The sequence below is a fragment of the Aulonocara stuartgranti genome (assembly GCF_965226115.1).
Source record: "Aulonocara stuartgranti genome assembly, chromosome: 11".
Taxonomy (NCBI): domain Eukaryota; kingdom Metazoa; phylum Chordata; class Actinopteri; order Cichliformes; family Cichlidae; genus Aulonocara; species Aulonocara stuartgranti.
The window spans coordinates 9,045,161-9,063,383 of NC_138947.1; the positions used below are offsets into that span (position 1 = coordinate 9,045,161).

Genomic DNA, 18,223 nt, shown 5'->3' on the forward strand with positions numbered 1-18,223 from the left:
CTTGTGCACCAAAAAATAGCACTGTGTTAAAACTAAAGCGAATCATTAAAAAAAAAGTTGTTTCCACGCCTTTCATTTCTCTCTTTTCGTCCAACTTCTGCTTTTTACTGATATAGATGATAGGCAAGGTCAGAGAAGTTTTTTTTTTTCACAGCGTTGGTGTGACAGGATATTTATTCAGCAGTAACTCATTGGGAATGTCTGCAACTTGTTCTCATTTACTTCTGTTTTCATCTGTTCCTTTCTTGATAATACCTCAAAACAAACATACACTTTTCCTTGTTAATGCAACAATTTGTCAGTGTGTTTTTTCAAATGATTTCCACAAATGGTGGTGGTCCAGCAGGCACTGCATGAAAAGCAGAAAGAAAATCTGGACAGATGATCATTAGAGAGGGAAAAACATTCAGATATACAAGAGAAACTAGTGTGAACATATAAACTCATACTTTGTCAGTTCAGAGGACAGGTTCCTTTTTCTTCCCAAGATGTCCAGCAAAAAAAAAATAAACCTAATGATATAGTTTTAGGAGCTATAAAAGACTAAACTTGCTTTATAATTTGAGACTTTATTAAATTCCCGAGGCTTTCGGGAGGTCTAGTATTTATATTGGTAGAAACCCGACAATAATACAGAGAAAATCCCAACAATTGAATAACCCCCTTTGAGGAAGCACTTGGTGAAGTGGGGAAGAAAAACTCCCTTTTGAGAGAAAGAAACCTCCAACAGTATCAAGTTCATAAAGGGGCAGCCATCATCCTTCAATGAATGGTATGGTTGATGGGCAGAAAGACAGGACAAAAACCAAACTATGGAAGAGAGCCAGAGATTAGCAATACAGTGCCCACTATTGGCCAAACAGCAGCAGTAACTTACAATGTCCATGTTTTAATTTACTTACTTATCTTCACAGGCTATCCAATAGATTTCTGAAGTTTGCAGATCCACTAGTTTATGGTTCACCACAGCGAAGTTTCATGCCAACAGTTATAAAGCACTTATTCCACCTATCAATTGTTTGGGCGAATCGCTACCTTATCGTGGTGAATGGGTTTGTGTGTCCCAGGGATCCCAGGGGCTATGTTGTCCGAGGGCTTTTGCCTTCTGGTAGGGTCTCCCATGGCAAATTCGTCCTGGGTGAGGGACCAGACAAAGAGCTATTCAGAAGACCCCTATGAGTACATGATCAAGGGAAAAGTTCACACTGCCCACGATAGGGTTACCGAGGCCCCGTCCTGGAGCCAGGCCCGGGGAGTGTGCCCGAGGGCGAGTGTCTGGTGGCTGGGCATTAGTCCATGGGTGTTTAGCCAGGCACAGCCCGAAAAAGGGACATGGGCCCATCCTCCTGCAGGCCCACCACCGCAGGAGGAGCTGTGGGGTGTCGGGTGCAATGTGCGCCTAGCCGTGGCTAGGAGAGGAGGCCCAGTTTTCTGGAGAGGGGCTGGACTTAGTCTGGAGTTTGAGTGGGTATCTTAGTATCCCCTTGGCTTGCTGCCTGTACGTTGTGGTTTCTCCTGGTGTTCCCTGCACCTTCAGGTCGGGGATTTCATCCTGACTGTCATCTGCGCTTACAGTGGGGCAAAAAAGTATTTAGTCAGCCACCTGTTGCAGGAATTGCTGTCTTGTGTGTGACTGGGTGCAGTAAGGAGTGTATGTAATGTGTGTGTGAGCATGCGCGTGAAGGAAACGCGGGGAGCGAAAGAGGAAAAAGAGAGTGAGAGAGTGTGTCATGGGTAGAGGGCGACCGGGAGCAGCGTTCTAACGGGCTACAGGCTATGCAGTGTGTTTCCAAAGTGTGCAGTACTGTTATTAAAGCCTCATCTCTTCAGTACTCTCCGGTGCCTCGGCTGATTTCTGTCTGCCTCACTACTCCACAAAAGTGAAGGGAGTTAACCCCGAAGGAGGACAAACTTCGGCCCTGGAGGAAGCATCTCCCCTCGTGTCTCCCGACCACGGTCAGGGGACTGACGGCGAGGAATGGTTAACACACCGATTGTGCAAGTTCCCCCACTTAAAATGATGACAGAGGTCAGTAATTTGCACCAGAGGTACACTTCAACTATGAGAGACAGAATGTGAAAAAAAAATCCATGAATTCACATGGTAGGATTTGTAAAGAATTTATTCGTAAATCAGGGTGGAAAATAAGTATTTGGTCACCTCAAACAAGGAAAATCTCTGACTCTCACAGACCTGTAACGTCTTCTGTAAGAAGCTTTTCTGTCCCCCACTCGTTACCTGTATGAATGGCACCTGTTTGAACTCATCATCTGTATAAAAGACACCTGTCCACAGCCTCAAACAGTCAGACTCCAAACTCTGCCATGGCCAAGACCAAAGAGCTTTCGAAGGACACCAGGAAAAGTATTGTAGACCTGCACCAGACTGGGAAGAGTGAATCTACAATAGGCAAGCAGCTTGGTGTGAAAAAATCAACTGTGGGAGCAATCATCAGAAAATGGAAGACATACAAGACCACTGATAATCTCCCTCGATCTGGGGCTCCACGCAAGATCTCATCCCGTGGGGTCAAAATGATCATGAGAACGGTGAGCAAAGATCCCAGAACCACACGGGGGGACCTGGTGAATGACCTGCAGAGAGCTGGGACCAAAGTAACAAAGGTCACCATCAGTAACACACTACAACGGCAGGGAATCAAATCCCGCAGTGCCAGACGTGTTCCGCTGCTGAAGCCAGTGCATGTCCAGGCCCGTCTGAAGTTTGCCAGAGAGCACATGGATGACACAGCAGAGGATTGGGAGAATGTCATGTGGTCAGATGAAACCAAAGTAGAACTTTTTGGTATAAACTCAACTCGTCGTGTTTGGAGGAAGGAGAATACTGAGTTGCAACCCAAGAACACCATACCTACTGTGAAGCATGGGGGTGGAAACATCATGCTATGGGGCTGTTTTTCTGCCAAGGGGACAGGACGACTGATCCGTGTTAAGGACAGAATGAATGGGGCCATGTATCGTGAGATTTTGAGCCAAAACCTCCTTCCATCAGTGAGAACTTTGAAGATGAAACGAGGCTGGGTCTTCCAACATGACAATGATCCAAAACACACCGCCCGGGCAACAAAGGAGTGGCTCCGTAAGAAGCATTTGAAAGTCCTGGAGTGGCCTTGCCAGTCTCCAGACCTCAACCCCATAGAAAATCTGTGGCGGGAGTTGAAAGTCCGTGTTGCTCGGCGACAGCCCCAAAACATCACTGCTCTCGAGAAGATCTGCATGGAGGAATGGGCCAAAATACCAGCTACTGTGTGTGCAAACCTGGTAAAGACCTATAGTAAACGTTTGACCTCTGTTATTGCCAACAAAGGTTATGTTACAAAGTATTGAGTTGTATTTTTGTTATTGACCAAATACTTATTTTCCACCCTGATTTACGAATAAATTCTTTACAAATCCTACCATGTGGATTCATGGATTTTTTTTTCACATTCTGTCTCTCACAGTTGAAGTGTACCTCTGGTGCAAATTACTGACCTCTGTCATCATTTTAAGTGGGGGAACTTGCACAATCGGTGGCTGACTAAATACTTTTTTGCCCCACTGTATGTGCCAAATGACGGTTCAGAGTACCCAGCCTTCCTCTTGTCCCTGGGGGAGTATTTGAGGGTGCTCCACCTGGGGACTCTGTTATCCTACTGGGAGACTTCATCGGTCATGTGAGCAATGACTATGAGACTTGGCGGGGCATGATTTGGAGGAACTGCCTCCCGGATCTGAACCTAAGCTGTGTTTTGTTATTGGACTTTGTTTGGACTGTTGATAATTTTTATGGACAGAATTTCTAGGCGTAGCCAAGTGGTGGAAGGCTTTCACTTGGGTGGTCTCAGAATCTCTGCTTTTTGCAGATGAGGTGGTTCTGTTGGCTTCATTTGAAGTGGTGAGAATGAGAATCAACACCTCCAAATCTGAGGCCATGGTCCTCAGCCAGATGATGAGAGACAGGTGAGAACACAGCTGAACTGAATCTGACTAATCACACACAGGAAGTGGAACGGAACAGACCGAGGCTAACATAACAAAACATGAAACAGGAAAACAGGCAAAACTGAAAATACTGACTCAATGACCCAGGATCCCTGACAAAGCCTTTTGAACTTTTTGGTATTCTGAGAAATACAAAGTGTTAAAGTCACAGATATGAATATAATATGAAGTTCTTGACTGTTGTTTTTGACTCTGTCATATGTTTCACTTTTGACAACTTCTGCTTTTAGCTGAAAAAAAAAAGTTGTCCTACAGCATGTTTGAACTTTACACTGTGTGTTCTTTTATACACCTACCAGGCACTTTATGATGCTAATACCAGGTTGGATCCTTTTTTGCCCTGAGAACTGCCTTAAATCGTCTTAGGATTCAGGAAACATTCCTCACAGGTTTCAATCCATATCGACATGGTGTGCCAATCATTTGCTTTAATATAACCCAGTAAAGCTAAGAATACGGTCAAATACAGATATATAACAACATAAAAATACCAAAATACTGATACTTCAGACAACAGCCTTCTTTGATTTGAAGTAAAACACTATCCAGCATCAATACAGGGAACAGAAACTCAGTATACAAACAGCACTGGACTTAAGAAACCTCTTTCAGCAACACAAATGAAAACAGCCAAGTGCTACTTTAGATCTTAAATGCTGGTGTCAGTTCAATTAACTATAATTAAGTTTAATTAACTTCTGATAGCCTCTTAGAATTTCTTCCTTCTTGTAAAAGTAAGATTTATCAAAAAAGACTTGTAAAGTTGGCATCTCTGAAGTGTAATTTTGATGTTTAAGTGCTGTCATTTTGGGTTTTATTAATATTCCTCGATTTAGTGTCCTTTGTGGTTTTGGTTCTCTTAATTGTTTTCTCACTATGTTATATTTTAGTTTTACTTTAGTTTTCTCTCAGTGTGCCTTCCCTGTGTTTCACGTTTCTTGTTTAGTACTATTGTCTCCCTGTTCCATGTTCCCTGTCTGTCTCCCCCTGGTCTCAGTGTTAAGCTTGTGTTTTCCTTTATTATTATATAATAAAGATCAATCAAATGGACCAATATGGCAAGGCCATGATGATCCACTTGGCAAAATAAATCCGCTTGGCATCTTTCTTGGCCTTAAGACAACAATTCTGATGGCTAAAGATCCAAACGGGACACAAAAAAAAAAAAAAAAAAACCTTGTGTTTTCCACTAGTAACTATTCGGATCAACTCAGCACAGTTCGCCATGGTTTTCAGGGTTTTCCATTAGGTCATAGTACCTGGCACCAAGTACTTTTTTAGTACCTGCTTGACCTGGATTCCAAGTGATCTGAGCAGGTGACATCATCATACTACATGCCACCAAATGGTTGTTCAGTAGTGTCACTTGATGAGTCATGAGAGCATCTTATTCACAAAAATTGAAACTGCCGTTTTTGAAACCCAGCAATGGGGAAAAGTCTGATGAAAAGCCACAGAAAGAGCAGCAACTTATTACTTGCCTCGACATCCACCTTTTTTGTAGAGTTCATGTCGCATAGTAATTATGTAGCAGGATGCTTGGACACTGCTATGATGTCAACATGTTAGGTACTACCGGATTTGTGTACATGGAATCTAAGAGGGGTCCATAATCCTATTAAAAGGAGAAAAATACTCAGCTTTTTTGAAAAAAGAACACGTTGATATTGCACTTTTAAAAGAACCACATTTAGATGATGTAGAACACCTTAAATTACAGCAAGGTGGATTTGAACAGGTATTTTTTTACTCATTTACCTCAAGAAGTAGATGGGTGGCAATCCTTGTGAGGAAAAAACTCCCTTTTTCAAATATATAGTGTGTTTATGGACAAGCATGGAACATTATAGTCAAGGGAATATTATAAGGTGCGGTTGTTTCTATATTGAATGTTTACTACCATACCCCCCCCCCCCCCCCCCCCCCCCCCCGCCCATCTGTCTGTTTTTATGACCACAGTATTTACAGACTTTGCTGAGATGCACTCTGACATTTCTATAGTGGGGGGAGATTTCAATTGTATACTGAATCCTCTTATTGACAGGTTCCCCCACTAGCCTCTGCTTCTTTCACCACAAGCTAAGGCACTCAATTCTATCTGTGAAGACTTAGGATTTGTGGATGTGTGGAGAATAAAACACCCTTTAGATAAAGTATACACGTTTTTCTCTGCACCACACAAATGCCATACTAGGACTGATTCGTTTTTTAGTAAAATCAGGGCTATCATTGCACTCAGTTTTATCGTGTGAAAACTGAGTGCTCTAGCACTCAGGAGGTAGAGCAGGTCAGCTGCTGATCAGAAGGTTGGTGGTTCGATCCCTGCCTCCCCCCAGTTTGCATTCCAAATATCCTTGAGCAAGATACAGACTTGCTCTCTGATGCATCCATCGGATGAATGATAGCTAGAAAGCATAGGTAACAGGGCTTGGGTGTGTATGGGGTAAATGTGGCGTGTAGTAGAGAGCGCTTTGAGTATTCCAGGAGAGTAGAAAAGCACTATATAAGAATCAGTCCATTTACCATATTATAGTATAGTATTGTAATTTCAGACCATGCCAATGTGGTGCTGGATCTTTCTCTTAAAGGTATGGTAAATAGAGCAAAAATACTGGAGGTTAAATACAGCTACTACAACTACTGTATTTTAAGGGATTATACATTTGTATCCAATTTTAACACTGAGTTTAGATGTTTATTTGTCCATCAACCGGCATTGTGGGAAACTATTAAAGCGTACACTAGAGGGATTTTTATTTCTTACTCAACTAATAAGTGGTGGCAGAAATTGAGGAAGCAGAATCTTTTAATGACTGCGCTTAAAACAAAAGGAAGGACTTATGCTGACTCCCCCAATCCTGCCTGCACAGCAAGTGATAGCTGCAGTCAGATCAACCTTAGATACCCTTTTTTACGCAAGATGAGGAGATTAACCTTAAGTTTACTAAACAAAGACTTTATGAACATGGAAAACACTTGGCATATCTTACCAAGAAATGATCAGAAGTTATTACAGCAATTTGTGATGCTCAGAGTGATCGCGTATATGACAGTGAAACCATAAATAACACCTTCAAAGAATTTTACTGCCGATTATATGCATCTGAACAACCAGTTGATGCATTGGAATTAATGGAGGATTTTTATTTTATTTATGACTTTTTAGAAGATAAAGAGGTGCCTGTGAATATATTTTATAAGGCTTTATATCTCGCACCCTCAATGATTTCACATAGACTTAAAGACACATGGGAAAAGGCATTAGGTATAATAATTGATGATGAAGAGTGGAAAGATGTCAGGAGTTCCAAATCAGTCTTAGTCTGTAATCGTACCAAAGCAATACAGTTAAAAATTATACAAGAATGTACATATCAACGTACTGCAGACATCAATACAATCCTACCCTTTCACCCATGTGCCTCAAATGCAAAGCAGAAATTGGTACCCTAACTCTTGGTACCCTAACTGCTTTTGGTCATGTTTGAAATTGCAAGGATTTTGGTCTAATATGTTATCTGAAATGGAGAAGATTTTGGGTTGTGAATTGGAGATGGACCCTGCGTCGCTCATACTGGGCCTCCCCAGCCAGCATTTAATATCTAAGAATAATAGGAGGTTGTATTGTATTCTCACCTATGTGATGGGGAAGAATATTCGACTGCTGTGGATTAATGAAAAAGCACCAACTATTAAAGGCTGGCAGCTAGTAGTGTTTGATCTAGTGCCATTGGAATATCTTACACGTGCACTACCCTCAAAAACAGACCAATTCTTCAAGGTGTGGAACCTGATGTCTCTAATATTATGCTAGAAGGATTCTCTTGAGTGTTCAAACTACATATTACTACTGGGACCACAGGTCTGTACTGTATTGTATTTTTTTCTTTTTTCTTTTTTTTTTTTTTAGATAGATCTGATCTTTGTGTTTAGTTTTTGGTTTGTTTTTGTTTTACACTATATTATGTTATGTAATTATGGATTGTTTGTGAAAACAATAATAACAATATTGTTATAAAAAGAAAAAAGAAAAAAAAAGGTTGTACCAGATTGTAATGGAAAGCCAGCCAGGCCGATCTGTGCCAAGTCGATCCAAGTAGGTACTAATGGGGACTCGTCTCCGTATTTTTCGTACTTGCTGTTTTATTTTGATATTCCCGTGTCCTGCGTTTAGTTTATTCAGATTTGCTTCCTCGCTGTCTCCTTATGTAAGATTAGGTCCAGGTGTTTTCCTCCCGTTGCACATTCCCTCGTTACCTTCTGTGTATATATTGTATTAGTTTCCCTTTGTTTGTTGTCAGGTTATCTGTTTGTCATGCATCAAGCTAATGTACTCCATGCCCATGTCCCAGTACCAGGTTTCAGGTTTCCTGTTCCCAGTGTTTAGTTTGGTTCAGTTTTCCCACTTTATTCTTGTATTTGTTCTTTTATTTGTATGTTGCTCCCCACTTTCTAATAAGCACCCCACTCTTAGTTGATATCAAGTTCTGTTTCTTTTGGGTCCCACTTCAACCTTCACATGGTCTGCCAGCACACATCTTGCTGGTTTAATTCAGTTTTTTGGCCAAAACTCCACTTTTACATATTTAAACACTGTTTTTTTTGTTTGTTTTGTTTTAGATTATTAAAATTGACAAAACCATAGCATTTAAGGTAATTGTCCAATATTATCTTGGGAAAAAGACAGATTTGAAAGTGTTTAGAGGTAAAATTTAAAGTTTATCATATGAATCAATCATGACATCATGAGTAGGGATCAGACTGGACAAGAATTTATCAATTCCTATTCCATCTTCGATATCATTCAGTGATTTAATTCCTTCTCATATGTTTATGTTTGTGTTTGTGTTGGAGGAATTTCCCTTTTTTGTGGTGAAGGGTGTTAGGGTCATTACTCAAAAAAGTAATGTATTACACTGAGCACATTACTTTTGTGTTTCTCCATAAAATTATCTGAAACACATTGTCCATTTAACAATAAGTCCCTCACACCAACACAAATTCCTGTTCCAATGAGGACATACATATGATCTTTAATATTTAGGTATTATGGTAGAAACACAAAATCAACAACAAAAAGCAAAGATGAAAACCAGCATGAAGAGGCCTTAGAAACATTAAAAGGTAGAAGTGAAGGCCTCATGCTTGTCTAATCAGTTTATACACTTATGATATCTGCTTATCAGTCACAAGGTCTTTTTAGTGTGCTATTGTTATGATTTTAAAACATCCCCGAGCCATAGACACTGGATCTGTAGTGAACAGAAGGTAACTCCACAAGGGAATAATGAAAGGAGAAATATAAAATAACATATCATAAACATAAAGCAGCTAAAGTAACACTACTGTTTAAAAATGGAGTTAGACACCAATTCACAAATTACAGGCCTATTTCTCTACTTTCACAATTTTCAGAAATACTGGAAAAAAAATTTCATTTATAGAATTGATAAATTTATAGATAAACATAAAATAATAATGGACAGTCAGTAGGGTATCAGACCAAACAGACCAACATCCATGGCATTAATTGAACTTATTGAAAATATCACCAATACTATAGATCAAAGACAATGCACAGTTGGTGTTTTCATTAACCTAAAAAAAAGCTTTTGACACAATTAATCATGAAATATTACTTGATAAACTGGAGCACAATGGCATTAGAGGAGTGGTGCTAGAGTGGATTAGGAGTTATTTGAGAGACAGGCAACAATTTGTGAAGCTTGGTGAATATCAATCAGAGTGCCTGGACATTGTTTGTGGAGTTCCACAGGGGTCAGTATTGGGACCAAAGCTGTTTATCCTGTGCATCAACGATATATGTAAAACATCTGATATATTACAGTTTATTTTATTTGCAGATGATACAAATATTTTTTGTGCTGGAGAGAATTCACAGCAGCTTTTGGAAATTGTCACACAAGAAATGATTAAACTGACAACATGGTTTGACAGAAACAAGTTATCACTAAATTTGAATAAAACTACATTTATGTTATTTGGAAATTGAAAAAAAAAGATGCTGGAGCAAAATTGTTGATAAATAATGCTGAAGTAGAGCAAGTTTCTCATACAAAATTTCTGGGTGAGATAATAGACAACACAATCTGCTGGAAACCTCACATCCAGCAAATACAAGGTAAACTGTAAAGAAGCATCTGTATACTGAGTAAAGCTAAACATTTTTTGCCTTCCAAATCACTCTGGGTACTTTACTGTTCACTTATACTGCCATATTTGGAATACTGTGAAATACTGAATACTGAAATCTGGGGAAATACATACAAAACTTCACTTCAACCATTATGTAAAATTCAGAAAAAAGCCATCAGGATGATTACTAAAGCAGGATTTAGAGACCACACTAATATTATGTTCTTGAAATTAAAAAATGTTGAAGTTTATGAATCTTATAAAATATAAAACTGTAAAAAATTATGTACAAAGCCAGATACAATATGTTACCAGGAAATGTACAGATGATGTTTTTTGACAGAGACTGTGAATTGAGGGGAAAATTAAATCTGAAGACTCTTAAAGCACGGACAAAGGTTAAAACCTTTTGTATTACCATTTGTGGGGTAAAACTGTGGAACAGTTTTCCTGTGGACCTACTGCAATGTTCAAGCATTAGTCAGTTCATAAAGATGTTTCAAAAACTGCTTTTGGAAGAATATGAAACTGATAAAGTTGATGACCCATTGTATATATAACTATGCTAAATTGCATCAAAATTATATCTATCACTGTAGCTATTTTTATACATTTCCTTCATTCCTTGTTTATTGTGTGGGGTAAGTAATGAAGGAATTAGGGGTAACAGTGAAAAGTGGGATTCAACAGAATGTTGAGCAAGGGGTAGGGTTTAATAAGTATGTATATACTTCTTCCTACTCCATTTCAGACTTAATAATTGTAATTTGATATCATTTAGACTTTGTTTTATTTTATTTATTTTCTTTCTCTTTGTTTTGTCTGAGCATATACGTGTGTATTTACATATATATTCATATTTGTACATGTAAATGCAAATATGTGTATTTCTATATATTGTTTTTTCTGTATATGTCTGAAATAAAGATACAATACAATACTAATACATTATTACCAGTTTTCTCCTTGTGCAGGTCCATGGACAGGTGATTTTCCAGTGTCTGATGATGAACTGCCTCTATGTGGTTAAGAGACTAAAATAATGTTGTACATGTTTCTTATCTGTCACAAATAGTTCTTTAACTTCTTTAACGACTGAGCCTTTGCTTTGGATTTGATAACTAAAGTCTCCATCCTAAAATGGATGGATTAGATTGAAATCTCTGATTATTCACTCTGAGTTATTCTTCGACACTACAATAGGCCATCCAACTAATTAGGTTGCTTTTGAAAGTAACATTGTAATATTTATCCAATTGAATTGTGGTTTGCAAATGTAGAAAGAGTTGATGACATTTGCAGGCAGCATGTTCAATTAATATTAATTACAAGGCATGCATGCATGACATCATGACTGGGAGCTGAGCCTCATCTAAAGGTTTGAACCTAGAATTGCCCCAGAACTCACACATAAGATTTAGACAGATATTAGATTTGTGGTGGATAGAGTCATTTTTGTCTGTATAATGTGCCTTCCAGTGAACACTTTTGTTTAAGATTAAGTTCTCAGTCTAAAAGCAAGATTTCTGTTTTGAATGATTTAAATTAGAAAAGCTTTTAAATATTCCCAACCTCAGAAAAAAATCTTTTCTGCACATTCAAAACATGTGGCACATTTAGGAATAGCTAGCAAGCTAATAAATAACTGGTTTTTCAGACATTTTTAGAAAAATTGGGATTAGTGGAACATGATGGAGTTTATGTGGATCCGATTTTTCTAATAACCATTCTGAGCTTCAGAGTTCTTGCTTCTGGCAAATACGTCTGTATGTGTGTGTGCGGCGGCAAGTGTGCATTGTGAGGACATGGCTGGTTTTGCACCTTCTAGCTCACACACCTGGTCACAATCACGCAACTACTTCTGATGATCCTGTGCAGGCAGCTTCATAAGAAAGTAGCAGAAGATCAGATATCACCGAGTGAAACACTTCATAGAAGCCTGGCTTCTATTCTTGTTGCTGTGAAAACTGTTTGCTAAGAAATTCTTACCTGTCTGTCCCTGTGACCAGGTTTGTGTGGAGATTGCCTGACACGGAGTAGTGAGGTGATTCTAGTTTGGATTTGGGAATGTGTGGATTCTGTCTGAATTTTGTGGAAGCCTCAAGGAGAGTGGACTGGTAGTGTGTTGACCCTTTTGACCTGTGTTCATCATCCACCATGTTAGCACCGTTGCCTCACAGCAAGAAGGTCCTGAGTTCAGTTCCACCATCAGTCTTTCTGTGTGGAGTTTGCATGTTCTCCGCATGATGGCATGGATTCGCTCCGGGTACTCCAGCTTTCTCCAGTAGTCCAAAGACATGCAGTTAGTGGGGATAGGATAATTGGAAACTCTAAATTGCCCATAGGTGTGAATATGAGTGCAAATGGTTGTCTATGTGTTACCCTACAACAGACTGGCGACCTGTCCAAGGATAAGCGGCAGAGAATGAATGAATGGATGGTTTTAATCAAGTTAAGAACAACATTCAGATGTGGAAGGAGGAGAGCCGGCACTACACTGTTAAGATCTGCTATTGAGCAACAGCAAAGAACAGGAAGTTCAGCTTATTTTGTTCAGTACTGTTTGTTTGTTTCTTTTGTTCGGTTGGTTGATTTTTTTTACAACAACAATTGTCACTTAAATATAGAAATGCCAGAATACAGATACTTTAGACAACCACTGTCTTTGATGGGAAGTAATGCAGTGCCCTCTGCTGGGCAAACAAAATCAGTACAGTTTTGTTAAACTTTTTTTTGTGTAAACTCAATTTAAAAAAAAATCTATTTAAAGATTTCATTAATAGTAATATCATTGTTTTTTTGTATTTAGAATCTCCACCAGTCATGATATTTTTACTGCAGTATTCAAACAACTACAGCTTTCTTTTTGCAGATCCATCTGTTCTTCTCATTACAGTTCACTGATTTAAATCCTTCGTTTTGGACAGAGATTGCACAGTGACCATCAGAAGGAGGCTGGTCGATCCAGGAGCTGAGGAAAACAAGAATTCTGCTCAAGGCTGATGGACACTGGTACACTGTAATTGATTTATCACAGATTTTGGAAATACTTGAAATTTCTATTGATTCAAAGTGTCTCTTACCTATTAGTCAGATTCCTTCCATCCAGCCATTTCCATTTCCCATCTTTAACTCTCAGACCAATCCAGTATCCTTTGTTTTCATATTCCCAACTCTTTTCACTGACAGTTTTCTGAGGACAAAGAGAAAGTTGTCAGAGTTATTTAAACAATTTGCTCTAAGAAAGCTTTCAAGCTAAAGAAATTACATTTTTATTTTCATGAAGTCTGTCATAAAGTGTCCCACAGTTTTCTCAGTACCTTTTCTTCTTCATTAATAACAACAGGTAAATCTGAACTCTTTTCTCTGCAGTTTTCTTGAGCTTCTTCCCAGGTTTTCCATTCATCACGTTCAGGATTATTAACTGCATAGCAGCTGGACTCAACATGATCCCATCCATTCTGACAAGGCTTACATGCTCTGTCTGCAAGGATAGAGCTCAGTTAATAAACATCACTGCATATTTCTGTTAAATTTGGTATTTTTGTACATGATATATTTGGAACATACTGTTATTTTCTTTGGGACAGTAGGCATCAATGCTCCACTGAGATCGACTAATATTGAGATTGTTCCATGATATGTCACGTATTTGTTCTGTTAGATTTTCCTTCTCTGTCTCCAGCCCCTTATTCTGAGCCTCCAACTGCTCATTTTTCTCTCTAAGGCTGTGGTTTTCTGCAGTCAGGTTCATCACCTGTTTTTCTAACAGAATAGAGTCTCATGTTAGGTCGCATCATACATGTTTTTTTCTTATGGATTGTCTTAAAAAATGCTGCATTCACTGTTATTATAGAATATTGCTTATTATTGTATCTCAAATCACATATACACAGATTTTGTGTGAAATCATTTCAGTGTTGCATCTTTTTTTTGTGGAAGGTTGACTCTAAAGATAAAAACTAATCACAAAAATATTACATGTAGTCAAAATTGTATTCATTAAAATGTATCTTTTGCTTTTTTCTCTTCAGTAATTAGTTTTTTTCCAGAAATGACATTTTTTTCCTTTTACAAATACTAACAGAAATTAGTTTAAGTATGACTGTTAAGTTGTTTTAAAAAAGGCTTTAAAATCTGTCTGAGCTCTAAAGTGAGTGTATGTATTGACTGATCTTTTTCATACTTACGGTATACTGTGACTGCTATGATGCCCAACACCAAAATGACACAAAATGTGCCCAAACAACAGGCCAACTGCTGATAGTGATGACGTCTACTGCCTGATCTCTCGTCAATCGAGACGTCTACAGGACAGAAATATATTGCTTTACTTACTTTACATTCATTGCTTGAATGAATGAATGTCATTATTATTTACTGGTTATTAAAAGTTGCATACATTTCCAGAGAAAAAAATCTGAAAAAATAAGTATTATATTTAATCTTGCAATGCTCAAGTCTCATATCAGCTCTAAAATGCACATGTACACACTGTTTTTTAAAGTAAATAAATAATTTTCTGCCAATAAATAATCCAGTTTTAAACAGATATTTCTATAAATGGTAAATGGTAAAATTCAATGTGTGGTTAAAAAATAGAGAACAATTCTTGAAAAATTAATACAGACAACTCCTTTATAGTGGTCGGTCCCTCGTTTGTCGCGGGGTTTACGTTCTAAAAATAACCCGCGATAAGTGAAATCATGGTAGGTCAAACCAAGTAGTCAACTTTATTTTTTACAATTACTATAGGTGTTTTACGGCTGTAAAACGCCTCACTACACACTACATACTCAGACAGGCATGAACATTTTTACACTTTTCTCTCTTGTTTAACCTCCTAAGACCTGAACTCTTCCACAGCATGCATTTTTAATTTCTCTTTGATATTTGGCCATATTGGGGTATGAATGTAAAAACAAAGAATTACCAGATTTTTTTTTTTTTTTTACCTCATTTTACCTCCACATATAAGGATATTCATTTAAAATTTTGATAGAACAGTAGCAGTATAATGTCCTCATAAGTGGATATCAGGCCCTTGTAGAGCAAAATTGAGTATTTTGGTATAAATAACCCAAAATGTGATGTCCACATATGTGGACGCCAGGTCGTAGGAGGTTAAACATTCTCAAATTTCAAACTGGTAGAAAAATAAGTCCAGTAGCCTATTATAGAGTGAAACCAAAGGCAGCTGCCTTTGACGGTGCAAACCATTTTGTTAACATTGTTGTGTTTGTTGGAGAGAAAACTTACAAACATATAGTACAGCACTTCAGAGTCACATTGCTAGCGATCGAAGATTTATGTAAATTTGCCAAGCTGAACGCATTCTGTACTGTATAAGGCCTGCTCTCCCCTGTCTTTTACAATGAAAGCCTTTATAGAGTGTACTCTCCTACCAACCCTTATGAACATGAAGGATAATAGCATGAAAACACACTGTAAATGAATTTAGAAGCTGATTAGTACTCATCACCACATCTTGTAGTAAAAGTTTTAAAAAATCTTTGCAGTGTTAGACATGATTACAGGTGGATTTGTGATTTCTTTTTATTACTCACTGTTTGTGTCAGGAGTTTGTTCCGTTGCTTTATGTTTCACTTTCACATCATCATAAATGGTTTCCTCCTCTTTTTTAACTGAAAGGTTTAAAGATTTATTAGTATTCACAAATATAGGACTTTATAGTGCCTATTTAGTAGTTCGTTTAACTTTCTTTTATTCATTAATACAACAAAAAAGATAAATGCAGCAGATGTCCATATAGATATGTGTATAAATATACATTACCAGCCATTTAATGATCTTTCTTTATTTTCATGATTATTTACATTGTAGATTCTAACTGAAGGAATGCACCTATGAATGAACACAGATGGAATTATCTAGTAAACAAAAAAGTGTGAAATAACTCAAAACATGTTTAATATCCTTGATTCTTTAAAATATCCACCCTTTGCTTTGATCACTGCTTTGCACAGTCATGCCATTCTCTCAATGAGCTTCATGAGGTCGTCACCTGAAGTGGATTTCCAACAGTCTTGAAGGAGTTCCCAGAGATGCTGAGCAATTATTGGCCCTCTTGCTTCACTCTGCCGTCCATCTCATCCAGAACCATCTCGGCTGGGTTTAGGTCAGATGACTCTGGAGGCCAGGCCAACTGGTGCAGCACTCCATCACTCTCCTTCTTGGTGAAATATTCCTTACACAGCCTGGAGGTGTGTTTGGGGTCATTGTTCTGTTGAAAAATAAATGATGCTCCAACTAAACGCGAACCAGATGTGATGTCATGTAGCTACAGGATGCTGTGATAGCCATGCTGGTCCAGTGTGCCTTCAGTTTTGATTAAATCTCCAACAGTGTCACCAACAAAGCACAACCTCAATTTGGACTCACCAGACCAAAGCACAGGTTTCCACTGGTCTAATGTCCATTCCTTGTGTTTCTATTTGACTATAAAGGCCTGATTTGCGCAGTTTCCTTCAACAGTTAATGTACAGATGTGTCTGCTACTGGAACTCTGGGTGGCATTTATCTGGGCTCTAATCTGAGGTGCTGTTAACTTGCTGGCTATAAACCAGCCTTAATAGTCAAGAGAGGTGATTCTTGGTCTTCGTGTGAGCCAGTTTCAACCGATGGTTGATGGTTTTTGCAACTGCAATTGGGGACACACTCAAAGTTCGAGCAGTTTTCAGGACTGATTGACCTTCAATTCTTAAAATACAAATAAACCCTGATAAAGCACACCAGTGAAGGGGAAACTATCTCAGGGGATCATGAAGCTCATTGAGAGAAGGCCAAGGGTTTGCAGCACAGTCAACAAAGCAAAGAGCAGCTACTTTGAGAATCTAAATATATAATATGTTTAGAGTCATTTATCAATTTTTTCTTTGCTTCATAATTCCATATATCTTACTTTACATACTTGATTTCTTCAGCATGAATAACAATGTAGAAAGTAGTAAAAATAATGAAAAACCATTAAATGAAAAGGTGCGTTCAAACCTTTGACTGATAGTAATTAATAGATCATTCTTCAATTCTGGCTCCAACATTTATTTCTGTTTAATTTCTTTTTTTTTCAACCAACCTTGGACAAGTTCCCAACTAGTCCACAGCCCGTCCAGCATAGCTCACATCAGTTATTGTATCTTGAAGTGGTAGGTGGTGAAATATTGAACCTTTATTTTGCAGTCAAATTCCTTCTAATGCTTTTTTATTATTTGGATGTAATAGTTCTTTGCTCAGTGTAGCTGTAGTAAAAGTATCTGTAGTAAAACATCATGCAAATGCAACTAGTCTGCATGGGATAAGTAGTTAAAGAAATGGATGGATAGATGAAATAATACTGTAAATTCCAGTGGATTAGAACTGGTTCACAGAGGACACACTCATTCTTAATGGTTCATCGTCTTTCAACAAAGTGTGACTTTTACACTTTTTATTTATTTATTTAATTAAATACATTTTTCTTTACATTTTCTCCCATCCATTTAGGAAGTGGGGAGGGGTTGTGGTTGTGGACACGGTCCAAGCAGATACCCCGACCTCCCCCTCATCAGCCACCACCACAACCAGGATGCATCAAAGTCAGATGTCCAAGCTATCAGTTTAGGTCGTTTGGGCATCTGAATGAATCCCCTCAATATTCTGGTGGGATAGTTAGCTTAACATCTAACTTGGACCTGATTTCTACAAGTTTTTTTTCTAACCTCTATTACTGCAGAAAACACCAGTAAAAAAACATCCGTATTGTGTAAATTTGCAGTGTTGGCTTTATCTTTTCTTCTTGCAGTATATTTGAAAAACTTAACTTACCTTGTGATCGGGATAGTTTCTTGGTGTTGAATGTGACTGAGGCATAGTTAACTTCTTCGTCTGCCATCCTTACAGTCTTGTTGAGATTTAAGCGATTATAGACAGAGAGATACTACCGCGTTACAGCCACAGAGCAAGTTGTTTCTTAACTCTGTCACACCCATCTCATTTAGCAACTTCTGCTTTTGGCTGACAAAGTAAGCTGTCCATGTCTTTCACTTTATTACACTTTATTAGG

General features: G+C 38.2%; 1 protein-coding gene across 1 annotated transcript; it reads right to left on the reverse strand.

The window, feature by feature from the left end:
* Positions 1-12,607: 12,607 nt before the first annotated feature.
* On the reverse strand, positions 12,608-18,223 carry LOC309717066 (uncharacterized protein). Its single transcript, XM_082551323.1, has 7 exons — positions 17,986-18,223; positions 15,729-15,806; positions 14,352-14,468; positions 13,732-13,926; positions 13,482-13,645; positions 13,245-13,354; positions 12,608-13,132 (listed from the first exon to the last, which is right to left on the reverse strand). Exons 1-7 carry the CDS (start codon positions 18,050-18,052, stop codon positions 13,006-13,008), a joined length of 858 nt encoding a protein of 285 aa, XP_082407449.1. The 5' UTR covers positions 18,053-18,223; the 3' UTR covers positions 12,608-13,005.

Excerpts from the sequence above, each read along its gene's own strand:
- LOC309717066 (XM_082551323.1), bottom strand. The coding sequence starts at position 18,052 with ATGGCAGACGAAGAAGTTAACTATGCCTCAGTCACATTCAACACCAAG. Across the intron at positions 14,469-15,728 it reads ACAAACTCCTGACACAAACA|ACGTCTCGATTGACGAGAGA; the intron begins GTGAGTAATAAA and ends TCTGTCCTGTAG. Across the intron at positions 13,133-13,244 it reads GGAAGGAATCTGACTAATAG|CTCCTGGATCGACCAGCCTC; the intron begins GTAAGAGACACT and ends TGTTTTCCTCAG.